Source organism: Loxodonta africana, chromosome 4 (assembly GCF_030014295.1).
Source record: "Loxodonta africana isolate mLoxAfr1 chromosome 4, mLoxAfr1.hap2, whole genome shotgun sequence".
NCBI lineage: Eukaryota > Metazoa > Chordata > Mammalia > Proboscidea > Elephantidae > Loxodonta > Loxodonta africana.
The window spans coordinates 99,227,858-99,247,790 of NC_087345.1; the positions used below are offsets into that span (position 1 = coordinate 99,227,858).

The 19,933-nt window shown below is 35.5% G+C and overlaps 1 protein-coding gene across 1 annotated transcript in view; it reads left to right on the top strand.

The window, feature by feature from the left end:
• The window catches only part of ADAMTS20 (ADAM metallopeptidase with thrombospondin type 1 motif 20), a 215,455-nt gene that overhangs the window by 24,629 nt on the left and 170,893 nt on the right, over window positions 1-19,933 (top strand). Inside the window, exon 4 of the mRNA XM_064284366.1 lies at window positions 19,532-19,791. Coding sequence (XP_064140436.1) covers window positions 19,532-19,791 — 260 coding nt within the window. The remainder of the gene's footprint in view (window positions 1-19,531; window positions 19,792-19,933) is intronic.

The window sequence follows — 19,933 nt, forward strand, 5'->3', positions numbered from 1 at the left end:
AAAAGCTCACCTATGGCTATCTACTTGCCAAAAGCAATAATCGTTTCTCAGCCTTACTTTTACTTCATTCATTGGGGAAACGTTTGACACCATTGATCAACCTCTCCTCATTGTATTCCACCTCCCCTCCTTCTTTTGACTTTTCTGGCACATTTTGCTTCCAACTTTCTCATCCTCCTGTTTCTCTTCCTGGTTGTTATTACTTCCCCATCTTTTATGTTAAGCATTTTTTTTTTTTAAAGTACTTTTCTTGCCCACTTTTTTTTTCTAATTGTGGTGAAAATATAAATAACAAAACATACGCCATCCCAACAATTTCACATGTACAATTCTGTGACATTGATTGCATTCTAAAGTTGTACAGCCATTCTTGCTACCCTTTTACAAATTGTTCTACCTCCATTAGCATAAACTGAATGCCCCCTAAGCAAAAATTCCTCCTTTCCCCCTCATTCCTACCCTTGGTAACTATTAATAATCTTTGGTTTCTATATATTTGCTTACTTCATATAAATTATATCATACAGTATTTGTCCTTTTGCATCTGACTTATTTCTCTCAGCATGGTGTTTTCAAGGCTCATCCATGTACTGACATGCATCAGGATTTCCTTTCTCTTTATGGCTGAGTAGTATTTCACTGTATGTATGTAACACATTTTGTTTATCCGTTCATCTGTTGATGGACGGTTTGGTTTTTCCCACATTTTGGCTGTTGTGAAAAGCGCTGCAATGAACATTGGTATACAGCTTTCTGCCTATGGTCCTGCCTTCACTTCTGAGTATATACCTAGGGTTGGAATTGCTGGGTCATGTAGTAGTTCTATTTTCAACTTTTTGAGGAACTGCCATACTATTTTGCACAGTGGTTGTACTATTTTAAATTCCCACCAGCAATGGTTGAGGGTTCAGTTTCTCCACAACCTCACCAACACCTATTCTTTTCCATTTTTTTGATCACTGCAATTTTAATAGAGGTGAGGTGGGTATCTCATTGTAGTTTTGATTTGCATCTCTCTAATGGCTTTAATGGCTAATCATGTTGAGAATCTAATGTGTTTGTTGGCCATTTGACTATCCTCTTTAGTGAAATATCTGTTCCAGTCCTTTGCCCATTTTTTAATTTTTTTTTTTATCTTTCTGTTGTTAATTGTAGGTCTGTTTTTTAAAAAATATTATTTGGATATTAGACCCTTGTGGAATATATGGTTCCTCTAAATTTTCTCCCAATCAGTAGGTTGTCTTTTCACTTTTTTGTTAAGGTCTTTCAATGAACTTGGCCACTGTTTTAAAACATTTTCCATATACTGTACATTGTATTTTCTACTTTTCTAATTTTAACTACCAATTCAAATGATATATAATTAAAAAAAAAATTTAACTTCAGCTCCTATTTTTAGATTAAATCCCAGGTCTACAACTGCCTGATGCTCATGTTTTCTTGGATGTCCACGTGGCATTGTAGCTAAATCTGAAGCCCTTCACTCTCCTCCCTTCCCTTTCTGAGCTCCTTCCTTATCACCCTTCCCCCCTCAAAAAAGGCCTTTTTTCATTTGGCTTCCAAATTTCTGCCTAAATTATGTATACACACTGTAGTGATTAAGAGCTTGGCTGCTAACCAAACGGTTGGCAATTCGAATCCACCAGTCACTCCTTGGAATCCCAGTGGGGCAGTTCTGCCGTGTCCTATAGGTTGGAATCAACTCAATGGCAATGTTTTTTTTTTTTTTATTCTTTAGTCTTATTGTAATAGCCATATTCTTAAGTCAAATTTTGTCCTAAACAAACAAAAAAATCCTAAATTTTGAAATCTGACCTAATAAAGCTTTATGATTGTGAACCCCATGAAATTAAACTACCCTGTAAGCATATAAAGCTCTGCACTTTTCACAGCTCTCTCATTGCCATTATCATTGATCCTTAGAGTGATGCTGTGAGACGTAATCATCCCCCGCTTAGATACGTGGATCACAGATGTTTTCTCTCATGGGAAAAACATAGTGGTGTTGTAACTGTTGTATGTTCCATGCATATGTTGTTGTTGTTGTTAGGTGCCGTCGAGTCGGTTTCGACTCATAGCAACCCTGTGCACAACAGAACGAAACACTGCCTGGTCCTGTGCCATCCTTACAGTTGTTGTTATGCTTGAGCTCATTGTTGCAGCCACCGTGTCAATCTACCTCATTGAGGGTCTTCCTCTTTTCCACTGACCCTGTACTTTGCCAAGCATGATGTCCTTCTCCAGGGACTGATCCCGTGCATATGGGGTTATCTTATTAGCATCCCTGTTCTGCCATTTGTGTTCTCTGCTTGCCATAGTAGTGAAAAGTACATTTACTTAATAATGCATCCCAAAAAGAAAAGTCAATCTGACATATTTGGTGCTCATTTTATGCCATCATTGTAATGTCTGTGGCGGTGTCCCAGAGCTTTGAAGTTATATTTACTTATGAAGCCTTAAGCAATTGTATTATCTACTTTTGTTTCTAATGAGGTAGACGACTCCCACACTGAGTGAACTATGTGAAATGGGCAAATGAAGAAGAGAACCAGTACACTTGGAACCAAGGGTATGTTTATATAATGAGCCAGGTGCATTTTGAAAATAATGTAACATGGAAGGTAACTATAATCCTCTTTACACTTAGTACATTCAGTATCCCTTCCCAGGAAGGGCAACCTGGGTGCTATTAGCAATAAATTGGATCATTAAATTGGAGAAGGTTTTGCTGTTAGAAATAATGATTCATTATTTTCCAGTTTTGAAGGTAGTTTTTTTTTCTTGATGTTATTTCTGTGCTAGCCTGGTAATGGATAGGAGAGGATTATGAATCTTGAGGTATAAGAGAAGCTATCAAATTTTTAACCCCTAATTGAAGAGTAAGCTCTACCATGTCTTGCATATAATGGTGTCAGACCACTTTTCATGTATCTGTTAAGATTTAATTACCTCCCTCTGGGTTGTAAAATGAAAGCTTCGTGTTTGCTGCTGGGATTTCTGATGTCTTTTTTGGCCTGTGTCAACTCATTCTGGTTCATCAAATCTGCTGTTGAGGAGATGAGACTAGTGACCCATCTTTGAAATACCTTGTGATCTTTTTTCCTGGTCTACCTCCATTAAGAACATTTCTGTCTTTGCTTTAGATAGGCCCACTTCTCATTTTGGAATTTCTATGTAAGATGTTTAGTCACTTTGCAACTTGGTAAAGACGCCAGAATTTCTTACTTGGCAGTAGTGTAAACCTCAACCGTTAGAATTTAAATGCGTCTCCATTACCTTTCCTTACAACAGTGCCCATCAAGGATCTGTCTGCCACCTTGTATTTTACTCTTGTTTTATGCTCTTAGTCACTTATAGAAATTTCTCCATCAAATCTTTTCCTTCCTTAGTGAGACATTATGTCTCTTCAAATTAAAAAAAGTTCCTTTGGTCTAAATATGCATTTATTTAAATACTTAGGGTGCTCTTCATTTATATCTCATTTAAAAATGTGAATAGAGTTGTTAATTTTCAGGTCTTTTACTAATTGTGCCTCATTACAGACTCTTGCTTTACTGAAAATTGCTATTCAATTATTTTATGATTAGCATCTTATTCATTACGCTTTGGTTAATGTGCCTGCCATGATTTTACTAGATTACAAGTGTGGGCTTTGGGATCTCTGCCCATGGATTCTCTCACAATTTAGGGGCTGTACTATTTATTCTGCACATAATTACAACTATCTTGCATTGTTTCTAAAAACTTCATGCACCTCTATTGTCTCGCTTATCAGATTTAAGATTTTGTTTTCATGCTCTATAAAGTAAAAGGTACGTTTCATTTTATTTTTCACATTCTTCATAGCACCTAGCACTATGTTTTACATATACGTGTTGTGTAAATAGTTGAGGAATTGTTAGCACCACAGTAAACTTTTTTTTGCTCACAGGTGTGTAAGATGAGATTCATTCAGAAGATGATGTGGAACCTCATAGGAGAAGCACCTAGCTCAGATCTGAGGCCAGAGAAGACACTCTTGAGAAAATGACTTATGATCTGAGACCCAAAAGATGAATGCATTAGCTGGAGAAAGGCAGAGGGTGAGAAGTATCCCAGAGAAAAGCAGCAGGGCATGCATACACCCGGAGATGTCAGTGGTCCATCCACTTAGGGAACAAAAAGTAGTTGATTAAGGTAAAGGTTGGCGTGCAAAGTGATGGCCAGGTGATGCTGAGAGGTAAGCAGGAGCAAACACATGAAAATCTTCGCAGACTTGTTAAGGGATTTGGACTTTATTTCAGTATAAATCCAGTGGGTAAATAAAGAGTCCGCTCCCCCAGTGGTTCAAACAGAGGTCCTGGTATAGGGTCTTTATGTTCTTTTGGCCTGAAATGGCCTGAACCAATTGTTATTATTGGAGGCAGTGCTTTAATCGGCCAGGCCTCGGTCCCATGCCACTCTGCAGGTATGGGTCATGTCAGTGCAACTGGAACTACATGGACCAAGAGTAGACAGGGATGCATACCCAGAGAGAAAAGAGGGCTGTTGTAAGTAGTTAGATGAGTGGATACTAGGTAGCTAAAAGCAAAATATGCACAACGTAGGGTGGAAGGTCATGAGATTGGTGCTTGAAAAATTGCGTTTGATGTGCCTTTGAGACATTCAAAAGGAGATGTCAATAATAGATACAAAGTACAGAACAAAAGGGATATTTTTGACATTAATAGATCAAGACCTAAACTGTATTTGTGCTTAGAGAGAAGTAGTATATGTAAGGGAATGAGACGTTAGTAAATAAAATACAGGCTGTGTTAAAAGAAAGAGGAGAGAGCAAGTAATATGCTTAGTGCAAAAGTGTCCAGAGTTTTCAGTTACCATTTTTCCACTGGCAGAGTCTTCAGTAGTTTCATAAATTCTAGCGAACTGACATCGTCTGATGACCACCCCTCAAGTTTTATTTTTTAGGGGTGTATGTGTGCCAGAGAGAAGAGTACAAATAGAAAGGTCAAAGTTATGTTCAGATTTTGGCTTTCACAATCTGTGCAGCAAGAAAATGGAAGAATTTTATGAATTCTTTCTCCCTCTCTTTACTCTATCCATTCCTAAGTCTAGAGGACTCAGTTCCTAGCATTCAGCTAATGTAGGGTCAATACATGAAAATCCTATCCTTTCTGTTTCTCACTATGGGGTGAGGGTGGGTTGGGAGAAGGAAAGCCAGCTGAGGGAAGTGTAAGACATGTGCAAGCTTTCCATGCTCCACATTCTGGAGTGAGTTTGGGCATTGTATAAGTGAGGAAGAATGCTGACTGCTGAGAGGAGACTCATGTTATTATTCCACATTAAGAACTCAGGAGGATAAAGCCTCAACCCTGCCCCAACATGGGTTTGTTTGTTCATTCATTCATTTAATTATAAAATATTTACTGAGTACCTCTTGTGTGCCGTGCCCTGTTCTAACTGCTTCAGATACAGCAGAGAATAGAACAAAAGCCTTCATGGATCCCACAGACAATAAGCAATAATAAAACAATAATAAATAAAAACAACTAATAAATAAATGTGGTACTTACCGCTTAATAGCAAGTACTGTAGAAAACAAAGTAGAGTAAGGATTAAGGGGCATGACTTCATACTATTTTTTTTCATGACTTTTTTATATAGAATGATAAGGGTTGGCCTTATCGATATAGTAACATTGGGAAGCAGTCTTACGAAAGAAGAAAAAAGCCTTAACTGAAACTGCAAACATCTTAGGACTTGCTTGGCATGTCCCAGGACCAACCTTTAGATGTACAAGTGCAGGGAGGGAGGGAGGGAGAGGATAATACAAGATGAACTCAAAGAGGTAGAGGGAGGCTAGATGATGTTGTTAACGTGAAGCCCGAAATTTATACAATTTGGGAGACCTTCTTTAAGAGAAATAATACAGAGTTATGAATGCAAAATTTCTAGGTTCCTTTTGAGGCCTTGTAAGGGGACTTGTAAGTGAGACAAGTTTAAGCTTAAGTTCATGGTAAGTCCGCCACTACATGTAGGACATTGTAAGTCACGGTAGTGACTTTGGCTATAACTCTGATATTGGAAGCCACTGGAGGATTTTGAGTAGAGGTGAGTCATGATAAGCTTACATTTTAAGGGATCACCCAGGTTATTATATGGAGAAAAAACTAGCAGAACAAGAGCAGAAGCCCAGAGACCAATTAGGATGATACTGTAGTGTTGAAGAAATGATTGGGTCTTGATTTGGGCGGTAGCCATGAAGATAATGAAAAGTGGTTAGATATTGTATATATTTTGACTGGTAACTGGGGTGGAGTTGAGAGTAAGGATTATTTTAAGGTTCTTGGTCTGAGCAGATGGAAGTGGCAGTTCAAATGCACCAGTGGCTCCTTGGAAACCCTATGGAGCAGTCCTATCCTGTTGTATAGGGTCGCTATGAGTCAAAATCGACTCCATGGCTACGAGTTTGGGTGTTTTGGGTTTTTTATTAGACATCCATAGGGAGAAGTTAAGATATTTGAATATATGAAGGAAAAGGTCAATAGAGGGATCTGGAGTAGAGATAATACTTTGGGAGTCAGAAGATAGATGATACTGGAAGTTATAAGGCTGTATGAGATTGCCTGGGGAGTAGTACTAGATACAGAACAGGTCCAAGGACTGAGCTATGGAACACGTCCACATTTAGAAGTTGGAAAGATGGAGAGAAATCCACTAGGAAGACTGAAAAGTAGATGCCAAGGAGATAGTAAGAGTGTTGTGTGCCCCAAATCCAAGGTAAGGGAGATTTTCAAAATGGCTAAATGATGTGAGAATTCTAAGAACATGAAGATTTTGAACTGCTCATTGTATTTTGCAAAGTAGAGGTCATTGTTGACCTTTACAAGTGCTATGCTAATTGGAATGGATTCAAGAATATATGCATGAATAAAACTACAAAACTAAGACACTGTAAAGGAGAGTTAGATGAACTATCTTTAGGCCTTCCTTATTGGACACTAATCCTGTTGGGGTGAAAACCTTCATTAAAAAAAATGGTTATTTATTAAATGTTGGGGTATAGGATTAAATAAAATGAAATAATGTATCTGCTTGCAAGTAAGAGCTCAAACTATCAATAATTTCAAATTTTGATTATTCCTTTTATCAAAATCCAAAAATAGTGGACTTAAAACTATGAAAAGCAATGTGAATAAAACCTCATTTTTTGATAGAAGTTAATTAGCATATTTCATAGGAATTAAACAATTTTAGCATATATAACATTTATTCAGAAAAGTGTCCATATATGTGAATTTGTTTTTGGACATTGTATTCTCTTCCATTTTTCTGTCCCTCTGCCAATATCACACTCTCTTAAATATTATAACTCTATTATAAATCTTGATATTTGACAGAGGGAGCCTTTAACTTTGTTCATCTTAAAGATTTTCTTGGCTGTTCTTGACACTGTGCATTTACATATAAACTTTAGAATCACTGTGTTGATTTCTACAAAAAGAAAAAAGTGATTTTGATTGGATTTCATTTAATCACTAGCTCAATTTGGTGTAGAATTAACATCTAATATTGTGCCTTTTGACCCATCAATATGGTATAATCTTCATTTATTCTTCTTAAATTCCCTCAGAATATTTTATGGTTTTCTTTAAAGAGGTCTTCCATGTTTTTAGTAGTTTTCTTCCCTTTTTTTTTTAATACTATGGTAAATGGTATCATTTTAAAAATTCCCTTTTCTAATTATTTATTGATTGAACACAAAAGTAAGGCATTTTTTTATGACCTTGCATTTAGCAACCTTGCCAAATTCACATAGTCTAATAAATAGCTCATATGTTGATTCTTTTGGATTTTGTACATGAACAATCATGTAGACAGTTTTATTTCTTCTTTTACAATCCTTCAACCTTTTATTTCTTTTTCTGCCTTATTATACGAGCTAACATTTCCAGAACAACACTGAATAGAAATGACGATAATAAAAACCCTTGCCTTATTACTAATTTTAGAAGGAAAACTGTCAACCTTTTCCAATATGGCAATGTTTATTGTAGGTTTTTCTTAGGTACCCTTTATCTGATTAAGGAAGTTCCCCTAAATTTCTGGTTTATTAAAAATTTTCATTATGAGTGGATGTTGTATATTATCAAAGCTTCCTCCCCTGCATGAACCAAGGTGATCATATTCTTTTTTTTTCTTTATTCTATTAATCTGATTGACACAATGGCTGCAACAATTGGCTCAAGCATAGCAGTGATTTTGAGGATGGCACAGGACTGGGCAGTGTTTCCTTATGAGTCAGAACTGACTCGGTGATACCTAACAGCATAACAACAGTTCTGTTAATGTGGTGAATTAGACTGATTAGTTCTCAAATGTCAAGTCTACTTTGTGTTCCTGCCAGACTAGATTTGGTAATATTTGCTTTAGAATTTTTGCATCTATGTTCATGGGTGAATTTGGTTTATAATTTTTCCTCTTGTGTAGGAAAAGAGCAAGGAAGATGGGGTTCTATGGAAGGGAATGATTAACATGACGGACCATGGAATGCGAGCTGTGTAAGGACATCATAATTGCTGTTTTCTACATTTACTCTTCATTTAGATATATACTTGCTAGACGTAGGAGAGAAGTGAAAATAATAGATTTTTGGGGGGCAAAAAATAAAAAATTTTCTGTCTAAAATATTAGATCACTAATCAGCCATGTAGCTCATTTCACAATTTTCCGTTGGTTGGTCTACCAAACAAATAATTGCAGATGCTTAGAGAAGTCAGTTTGAATCTTTGGCTCTCTACTGTTTAGACACAGGATTCCTTCCTCATGAAGAGGAAGCAAAGATTCCAATTGTTTGCAATTAGAATCAGATTCAGAGTTGCACTATTCTGAAGCAGCCTATTTAAAGACACTGAGACATGAAACTGTGCTGCTCTCACAGTTAGCGTAAATGCAGTGTGAAACTGCACATGGAAGATGGCTTGTCATCTTGGCTGGCCCCAGCCTGTGTCCCACACTTTCTGAAGATCATTACTGCTCCAGTGAGGGTTGGGCCCATCGCCAGGTCACGCAACAGATATACTGTTTTCATGTGGAGAGCATCCCAGACCTCTGGACCTACCCCAAGGAGGCCTTCTTCCTTGGGCTGTTCTCCCTTGGAGGAGAGCCAGAAAACTGGAGAACAAAAAACTTCCTCCCCACTGTGACCTGTCAGTTTATAGCTTCTTTTGCACATTTGGTAGATTAATTTCCTAGTGTTCAATAAGATTGATAAATACATTCATTTTTAAAAAATTCATTAAATTCTGGAACGTAGCATAAAATAACAAAAGACCTGTTTGAAAAGAAGAGCTCAATAATTTCAAAGTTTGATTTTTTTCCCCACTTTTGTCAAAATCCAAAAATATTGGATTTAAGGGCCATCAAAAGCAATCTGAATAAAATGTAGTTCTATAATAAAGATATTAAGTGCTATTAAGATAAAAAAAAATAGCACATGGAATTTTAATTTTTAACATTTTATATTCATTTAGTATCTGTCTTTTAATTAAACCTCCAAGTTTTTCAATGTTAAATTTACTTTGAAAATATATTTAGTATTTCTTATATTTAAAACTCCTTCAAACAAATTTTAAAGGTTTGGTGAACATTTCACATGAGAATTCTTTTGTTTTCGATCAATAGCTGTTTCAGGAATTATGGAGTCAGGAAGAGTAGATATATTTAAGAAATAAATTATAATGGCCAGAGTAGCATTTAGAATGAACTAAAGTTTAAGTTTAGATTATATTTTAATGTTTTATGAGTTATAATTGTTGTTTTCCAAAAGTATTCAGAACAAAAATTACAGAATTAATAATATAATAGGAAATTCTTATACTAATACTTCCTTAGGAGCCCTGGTGGTACAGTGGTTAAGAGCTCAGCTGCTAACCAAAAGATTGGCAGTTCAAATCCACCAGCCTCTCCAAGTTATTTAATAATAGTGTTGAAAAAGTGGTATTAGGCCAATACTTGAGTAAAACCAAAAAACCAAACCATTGCAGTCCAGTCCAGTTGATTCTAACTCACAGAGCAAATAGAGAGGTTATAGTACTTGTAAATGCCTGCTTTGAACTCTGCATATTCGGAAGTATCTTACAATGCTTAGTACCTAAAATTACCTCAAGGCATTCCTGGAGAGATTCCACATACATGTGCAGATTGTAAGAAAAAAAGGGGGGGTTCTAGCTTAGCAGCAACCCATGTAAAAGTTTTTACCATGTAAAAGTATTACCCAGAAACCCAGTGTTGTCAAGTTGATTCCGACTCATAGTGACCCTATAATATCTACCATTAAATCATAGTAGGTGAATATGGTTTGGAAATGGATTGCCAAGAAGGAACATCAGAAAATAGGAAGATAAGATTGATAAGGTAGAATTCTGTCTTGTCAGTTTTAATAGCGTTGTTGTTAGTTGCCATTGAGTTGATTCTGACGCGTGGAGAGCCTACATGTGCAGGGTAGAACTCCTCCACAGGGTTTACAGTGCTGTGACCTTTCAGAAGCGGATTGCTAGACCTGTCTTCTGAGGCACCTCTGGGTAGATTTGGGGTGGCTTTGAACTGCCCATCTTTCTGCTAGCAGTCAAGGGACTTTTAATAGTATTATGACATTCTGATTTCAACAGGCACACCAATTTGCAAAATAAATTCGCTAGATATCGGTGTTAAGTGTGAATTCTAATTGAGCTTTCTTTAAGGAATGAGATGCTATGTTCCATTACGTTAAGATAGATGCTAGATTAAAATTGTGTTTCATATATAAAAGATTTTCAAACAATCTTTTTGAGAAGTAAAATAATGGAAGTTTAAAATATCACATTGATATACTGTATAATTGACCATCTAAATTTTTTTGACAGTTGTGTCAGTTGGTTAGTTTGGCTTAGTCTCACATTTTTGCTTAGATTTTCTGATAAGGGATTCAGTTTCAAGATGTGGAAAAGCATTTTGTAAAATGCAAAAGGCTACACAAGTGTTCCTTTTCTTTCATATCCTTCAGTTGTAGAGATTAGGATAATAAAGGCTGGAAAGAGACAGTAGGTACATGTTCCTTTACACAAAATGCATGTATATCTTAAAGTCTATGAATTTGTGAATGAATGTGTGACTGTTTTTAACTCCTGATCTAGGTAAGAATCTCTGGATTTGTCACAAGCCTTTATCCCAAAGGGAGCCAGCTGCCTTTATATCCAAATCTTGGCTCGGCTTTTTGGTTCTGTAATGCAAGCAGGACTAGACCTATATTTTCATGGATATGACCAGCTAGTTCCTCTTTTAGTTTTCTAGGAAGCAGCATTTTCCACTATGACTCTGGTTACTAAATTCTTAACACTCTGACCTTTAGACGAGTTATGTGATGTGGAAATCAGACGTAATAACTGATATTCAGGAAATCTGGATTCATCTCATTGTTATGCCCTTTATTCAGTTGGTAGCTGGTGAAATTTCGCTTAACCTGTGTCACATGTCTTTGTGTTTTAACATGTGCACAGTAATAGTAACTGATTCAGGAATACAATGAGGAATAATGATGTAATGTTTCATTTGTGTCTCCAGTGTCAGCAGGCCACAGACAAGTCCACAGTCTCTGCGTATTTATTACTAGTAGGTGTATTAACTTGGGAAACTCTTTGAAATACCGAAAATCTAAACCTGTTGCCGTCGAGAAGATTCCAACTCATAGAGACCCTACAGAACAGAGTAGAACTGCCCCATAGAGTTTTTAAGGAGTGTCTAGTGGATTCGAACTGCCAATCTTTTGATTAGCAGCCATAGCTCTTAACCACTGCACTACCAGCATTTCCCTTTGAAATAAAGCACTATAAAATATTTTATAAACTAATGCCATAGTTCTGTAACAAATAGTGATTACGATTTCTTAATAATACTGATAAATCAGAGGATTGTGGATTTTCATACACTTTTATGTTATGGAATACTACGGTTTTAAAAAATAAATATGTTCCAGAATTGCATTTGATTAGCTGTGTTACTCTGGGCAGTTTATTTAGCCATCCTGTTCCTCAGTTTATTCATAATGTAAAATGAGGGTAATTATAGTTTCTACCTTACAGAGTTGCTGTTAATTAAAAAAAAAAAAACCTGTTGCCATTGAGTCAATTCCAACTCATAGCAACCCCAAGTGTTACAGAGTAGAACTATGTAGTAGAACTAAAATCCATAGGAGATTTTTGGCCGTAATCTTTATGGAAGCAGATTTCCAGATCTTTGTTCTGTGGTACCACTGAGTGGGTTCGAACCACCAACCTTTAGGTTAGTAGTTGATTGTAAACCACTTGTTCCCCTCAGGGACCTTATTAATAATAAAGGGGATAACATGTAAAGTATACTAATACCTGGGTCATAACAGGCACTCAATAAATATTGTTTATTGTTAATAATAGTATTAATTAAAAAACTCAACAGTGGCAACACAGGGCATATAATGGACCAGAAAACAGCTTAAATCATGAGAAAATATGTTAAATTTCACAGTCAATCTGATATGATCACTGTTTATTTCAGTGCACACTGAATTCTTTTTGAATTGGGAGCTCTGGGGGCATTCAACAAATGGTAGGAAATGGTAATGGTTCTAAAATAAGCTTCATTTGATTTTTCACCCTCATTTTAAAAATGAATGGTTATGTGCTATAAAATGTGTTTCTTCATCTGGTCAAATACAGAACGTTAGTATCAATCCTAGTCTGTTATGCGTGATATTGGAAAAGTCAGAGGAAACCTGTCCATCTTAGAATTGCTGCTGTTGTAGATCACAATTATAACCCTTAGCCTGAAGCTATGGGGGGATCAACCTTTCATCCTGTTCTCAATATGTTCCTTTCTTCCATCTCCTCTCCTCCCTCTGCCTTCCTTCTTTCCTTCCATTTCCTAACTTTCCATCATTTTTTTCTTTCTTCCTCCTAAGCCTTTTTTCTCCTTTCCATGAACGTTTATGGAGCACTTACGAAGAGCAGAACACATTGCCTAACAGTGTTTTCATTCTTCAGACAATTCATAGCTTGGTGCCAGCGGCTGCGGTGGCAGCTGTGGTTAGTGGTAGGCTGGTGGGGAAGGCTTAGACTTTATCGTATGGGCAATAAGGATTCATGGTAGTTTCCTGGTTAAAGATGAGATAAAGGACTGTTCCTAAAAAATTTATCTCTTTGAACATAAGTGAAGGACGAATATGAGAGACAAGAGATTGAAGATGACATGACCATTTGGGAGACTTTTTATAACTAATTTTGCACTTACAATTCTAATAATGCTCTTCCAAGGTGAGAATGACCTGAATGAGTTTACAGGTGAGAACATCATTGAGAATAGGAGTAATATAAGGACATTTTGAAGGAGAAATGGAGAAACTTGATGACTACACAGAGCGAAGGAAGGCTGGGATGAGCCCAGCCGTGGTGTCAAATTTGACTGTAAGTTATAGGTTTTGGGATGCTGTTGCTTACATTGATAGAAATGGGGAAACTAGGATGAGGAAAGAAAACTATAAATTCAGTTTTGTGTATTTTGAATATGAGGTGCCAGTAGGCAATTGAAGTGGAAAAAACCAAACCCATTGCCATTGAGTCGATTCTGACTCATAGCAAACCTATGGGACAGAGTTTAACTGCCCCATAGAGCTTCCAAGGAGCGCCTGGTGGATTCAAACTGCCGACCTTTTGGTTAGCAGCTATAGCACTTAACCACTACGCCACCAGGGTTTCCCAAGTGGAAATATAGGCTTCTAATTACCTTATTGTTTAATTGAATTCTCTCAGTAGTTTATATTCTTATGAATTATTATTAATGTTTAACATTTCCTTCTAGAATGCACTAGGCTGTTATAAGTATTATATTCACTGACGTAATTTGGAATATTTTATGCTCTAGTGGGCAAATTATCTTTGTTGCATGATGTGCGTGATCTGATGGTTTGTTTTGGTCTAAATTAGTTTTGGGTCATAATATACTTGTTATTAATAAAGGACAAGACATCATTTTAACATTTGACTCAGTGGAACATAAATAGAAAGAGAAGCGTTGCATAGAAATGATGTAATCGAGTTGGTATGTGAGTGTTGAATAATGGCCATTTATGTAGGGTATTTGGAAATATCACTTTGGTTCTTATGTAGAAATATAAAAAAAAAGGTAACGGGATTAAAATTTTATCTTGTAAAATAGTTATAGATGATACTTCATAAAAGTAATATTTTTTTAAATGATGATAATAAAACAAGATCATTATAATGATTTAAAGAGCACTGAGGTGTTAAATAAAGCATTCTATTGCTAACTGACAGGTCAGTGGTTCTAAGCCACCAGCGACTCTGTGGGAGAAAGATGTGGCAGTCTACCTCTGTAGAGATTTACAGCCTTGAAAACCTTTTGGGGTCGCTATGAGTCAGAACCCGATAGCAGTGGATTTGGGTTTGGTTTGGGGGATGTTAATGCCAACGTTTAATGGGTTTGCTGTCCCCTCTCCAGTTACGCCTCTCCCATCAGGCAGTGTTAAAAGTTTGGAACGTTAATTTCCTTACCTTTGTGGCTGATTGTTTACATTTTTATAAATATGTATTTGTGTATTTTGAAAAAGAATTTGTATTTTACCAAATGGGGTAATAGTATACATATTACTCTGCCACTCACAGTTTTTACTTAAAATGCGTCATGTACATCCTCCCACATCAAAATATAGACTCAATTCATTCTTTTAACAGCTGCATAACATTCCTTTATTCAGTTCTTCTTCTGTTGAGAATTGTTAGTTTAAGTAGTTTTTCATTGAGTCTTTTGGGTTTTCTAGTTGTAAAATCCAGTCATCTGCCAAAAAACACGAACTTTTCTTCTTAATATTCATGCCGTGGGTTTCATTTTATTGTCTTATTGCTTTAGCTAGCATTACCAAAATCATAATGTGATAAGGATGAGAGCTAGCGTCTGTTACGTTTTTAATGACAGTTGCTTTAGTGGAGGCCTGGTGGTACAGTGGTTAAGAGCTCAGGCTGCTGACCAAAAGGTCAGCAGTTCAAATCCACCAGCCATTCCTTGGAAACCCTATGGGGCAGTTCTACTCTGTCCTATAAGGTTGCTATGAGTCAGAATCAACGTGACCAGCAACAGGTTTGCTTTTTGCTTTTAGTGTATTCCTATTTGCCAAGACTTTGTTAATAATTTAATACATATCCATGAGTACATGCACCAAAACAAAGCATAGGACTTAGACGACAACCCACGTGCAGCCACATAATTCCCTCCTCACCCTTTTACCCACCTGCCTTCCCTCACCTGAGGCAACCGTCAGTCTAAATCCCATGTTCGTCACCTCCTTAACTTTCTTTTTATGTAGTCTGATTGCATCCATATGTATTTGTAAAAGAATTTCTTTTTAGTTTTCAATTACATAAAAAAAATTATGTATGTAATTTTTGTCACTTTTTTCATTTGACTGTTGACAAGATTCATGCATACTGTTGTGTGTTGATGAAGTATGAAATTATATACTTCTAAATTGTTTAATCATTTTGCAATAGAGCTGTGTGTAATACTCTTTTACAATTATTTCAGTTGCTATAGAGATTAAACTATTGAGATCTGTTGTGATAAAACTGTATTTGTAGTTAAATTATTGTCCTATTGCTTTTTTTTCCTTTATTCTTGTCAAGCTCTTTATTTCTTTAGTGGTTAAAAAGAGTAACTCTTGAGCCAAATCCCCAGTATTTGAATCCCAGCCATGCTACTTTTTAGTTAACATACGGCCATATTTTTTATATTAACCCAATTCTTTAAAAGCTTTTGTTTTTGATAGGCAATTTTAACCCATTCACTTTTATTTTGATAAATGATCTATTTAGTTTTGTTCCTTTTATTGCAGTCTATTTCCAGCTTCATAACTCAATAACTGTGTGTGTGTGAGTTCTTTAACTATGTTGTAGATTCCTCATCTTTAAAATGGAATTAACAATAGTACCTATCTCAAATAGTTTTTGTGAGGATCAAATGAGTTAATATGGGTAAAGTTACCTATTACCGGCTTTTAGTAAGTGATGTATGTGTGTGTAGTTATCATTTGTATCTTGTATTAATGGTACTATGATATTGCTTCTCTTCTCCCCATTTTCTGGAATTAAAAAAAACAAAACACTTATTTCCCTCCAGTAAGTTGGAAATAATTCTAGGCATCTCTGTTTTTCTTTGGTAATGTACCTATTTTAACAGTTATAAATACACCTATAATTATTGATATATTAAAAGTAAACCGTAACTGTCTCTTTTCCACTAAGATATGTGACTTATCATAGTTACCCCCTCACCCACTGAAAGTTTACAGAGTAGTTGTGCCAATTTTTACTACCATCATTAGTTAATGAGAGGTTCAGATGCTCCACATAATTGCCATGCCTTGCTATTGTCAGTCTTTTTCATTTTGGCCATTTGGGTTTCATTGTATTTTAATTTGTATTTCCGATTACTAAAAATTTTTGGACACTTTTTCATGTATTTGCTGACTTGACTTGGTGTTTGTCTTTTTATTATGTTGTCTGCCTTTTTTCTTACTCATCTGGAATAATAAATTGCAGTCTTTACATAAGCCCTTTGTTGATGATATATATTGCAAATACCTTTTCCTACCCACTTAATGGTAAACAGAAGTCTTAATTTTGTCAAAAGAATAGTCAAGTGAATAGTCTTTATGGTTAATGTTTTTTGTGTACTTTTAAAGAAGTCTTTCTTGTGCCAAGATCATAAAGATATTTTACTATGTGATTTTTTAAAAAAGCTTCCCGAAACAAGTTTGAGATTGTTTTCGTTTTCTAATTCTTTGAAGAGTATTTGTAAGATTGGTACTGTTTCTTCTGTAAATATTTGATGGTGTTTACTGATGAAGCCTTTTGAGATTGGATTTTTGGAAAGATTAGAATTCAGTTTTTTAAAAAGTTACAGGGATATTCTAATTCTGTGTGGGTCAGTTTTGATGTTGCATTTTTCTAGAAATGTGTCTGTCGATTTCTTCTAAATTCATTTGTATCAAGTTGTTTATAATATGTTCTTGTTATCTTATTAATATTTGTAGGGTTCTGATATTGGTTATTTTTTTCTTCTCTTAATTTTTCTTGATTAATCCCTCCAGGATTGAGCCTTTAAATTCAAAATATTTTTTGTTCTAGAAACTTTTTTTTGTGTGTGTGCTCTAGTATTACCTTCCTCAGTGTTTTCATTACAGCTAAATTAGAGGTCTTGTCTGTCTCTTTCCTTATTTTTGTCTGCCCAAGAATCATCTATTCTAAATTAGTCTCTGCCAGTCTGACTCCTGCAAGCCACAGTATTTCCTTAATTGGATTGTGTTCTTTTTAAAATTATATTGTTAGCCAGTGAGACACAGGCTGGTCAGACTTTGAGAGATTTTCAGGCGGCAGAATATTGGATAGGCAGTAGAAGACAAGGTGGGATTTGTTTTTCTCTGAGGACCAGCGGCGAATAGTTTGACAGGTGGATAGTTTTCTTTTGAGGAGTGTGGAAGAAGGCATTTTTCTTTTCAGGCGAGTGGCTGCCTGTAGCCCATGCTGCAGATAACGTCCAGTGGTACCACCTCAGCCAGTACAGCCAGCTTCTCTCCGAGCAGGATGCTGCATGTGGGCAGGGAAAGCATCTCTTCATGCAGCTTGGTGTTCAGTTCTTCCTTGCATTCCCTTGTGGATTGGACATGTGGATTATTTCTAGGTTTTGGCTATTACAAATAAAACTGCTGCAAATATTCTCTTACAAGTCTTTTTGTAGACATGTGGTTTTATTTCTCATGGGTATATATCTGGTGTGGCATTGCAGGGTCATAGAGTAGATGCATGTTTAACTTTATTAGAAATTACCAGATAGTTTTTCAGTGTGATTTACCACTTGACATTCCCACCAGCAGTGTATGAAAGTTCCAGATGTTCCACATCCTTGTCAACACTTCATATTATCAGTCTTTGTAATTTAGCATTTCCGATAGGTTGAGTCACTTTTGTGTGTGTGTGTGTGTGTGTTTCCTGGATAAACTTTTATTGAAGTATTTTAAGTTACTTGACATTTTATTCTTAAATATGTATTCATTTATTATTTTGTCTCTTCGCACTAGAATGTAAGCTTTATGAGATGCTGTTTGCTCCTCAGTTTCTAATATTTCCTGACATATAATAGGTGCCACTTTTATTTGGAATGAATGATATGCATGAACAAATAATAAATCAATGCATGAATATTATCTTCTTACTGATAACTATGGGATTAAAAAAAAAAAAACTATGGGATATATCCTGATAACTATCAGATATATCTGGGGTCTTCTCTAGGGTCCAATAAATGATTATCGTTACTTAAGTTGTTGACTTGCCCTGGAAGTAACATGGTAGGAAAAAGTTGAAGACTATATACTTAGTTTGCCAAGTTTGCAAAATCCTCCACTGAGATAAATTTTAAATTCTAAGAGCATACTAATATTAAAAGCTAGAGTGGTTTTAAGAATTAGAAAAAGTCCATCTGTGGAAACCTAATATTTAAGGGCTTTTCTTCCTTTCTTACAACTATAAGATGGCTGCTTATTTAAAAAGAAATGAATTATTTTCTCAGGAAATGTAATTTTCCACTAGCACAAATAAGGATTCAGAAATTGTTTCTATAAATACATAACGAAAAAAAACAAACCTGTTGTTGAGTTGATTCCGACTCATAGTGACTGTATAGGACAGAGTAGAACTGCTCCCATAGGGTTTCAAAGGAGGGGTCGGTGGATTCGAACTGCTGACCTTTTGGTTAACAGCCAAGCATCCCAGGGCTCCCCTATAAATACATAGGAGTTAAAAATAGTTGCTGTAATAATTTCTAATGTTCAATAATTTTTAAAGAGTTATTGATATATATGCAAGTATAAAAACCCAGAAGGACAATATGCAAGTATAATAAAAGTAATTAGGCATTTTATATACTCAATATTATAAAATTATGTCAATATCTTGGTTTTCTGGGTTTGGCAAGTCACATATTATGACATGAATTAATTTTCTGTTAGTCTTCATGCTTTTTATGTGTTGCTTAACAACAGTTTGTTATATGAAGTTCCACACCACAAAATGCCATTGCTCTTTAATGAGATTAAATGCCACCAGTGGCTTGAAGGCTTAATTTATGTACTGAAAAGAGCATAGGGACTCCATGATTCATTTTTGTTTTCTACTCAATGCTTAATGAATGGTTTTGAGTAGTTGTACTTATTAACATAAGACTTAGATATGGTTTTGTTAGTGCAAACTGTGAAAATGTGAACATTTTGCAAACTTTTCATTGCCGTAATAATGCTTATGACAATGCTGTACTACACTGTTTTAAATAATAATTTCTTTTTATCCTTCTATTGTTTCACATTGGAAGAAGATGTGTAAGTATTACATATTTTTGACTATTCAATTTTGGGTGGTATTTTTAGTCACATCCAATTTAATGGCTGTACATTATTTTCTTATTTTTCCCCCAGAGAGTCAAATAAAGAAAACCACTTCACCCTTTCATAACTATAGCAGCATGAATGAACATCTTAACATCAAGGAGGAAATAATTTTACAGTACCCTTCAAAAAACGTATCACTGGAAGATGAAAGAAGTCAGTTACATTCCAGGAAAAAACGTTTTTTATCATATCCCAGATATGTGGAAGTTATGGTTACAGCTGATGCTAAAATGGTTCGCCATCATGGACAGAATTTACAGCACTACATACTAACTCTAATGTCAATTGTAAGTAAGCTTAATGTGGCTTTTCTATTTTCTAAAATGTTTAAATTAATTTTTTCATATTTAATTTTTAAAAAATGGTTTTTTTTCCAAAATCTAGATGTAAGCAAATTGTATCTATCTAGGTTTAAGATAAAATAATATT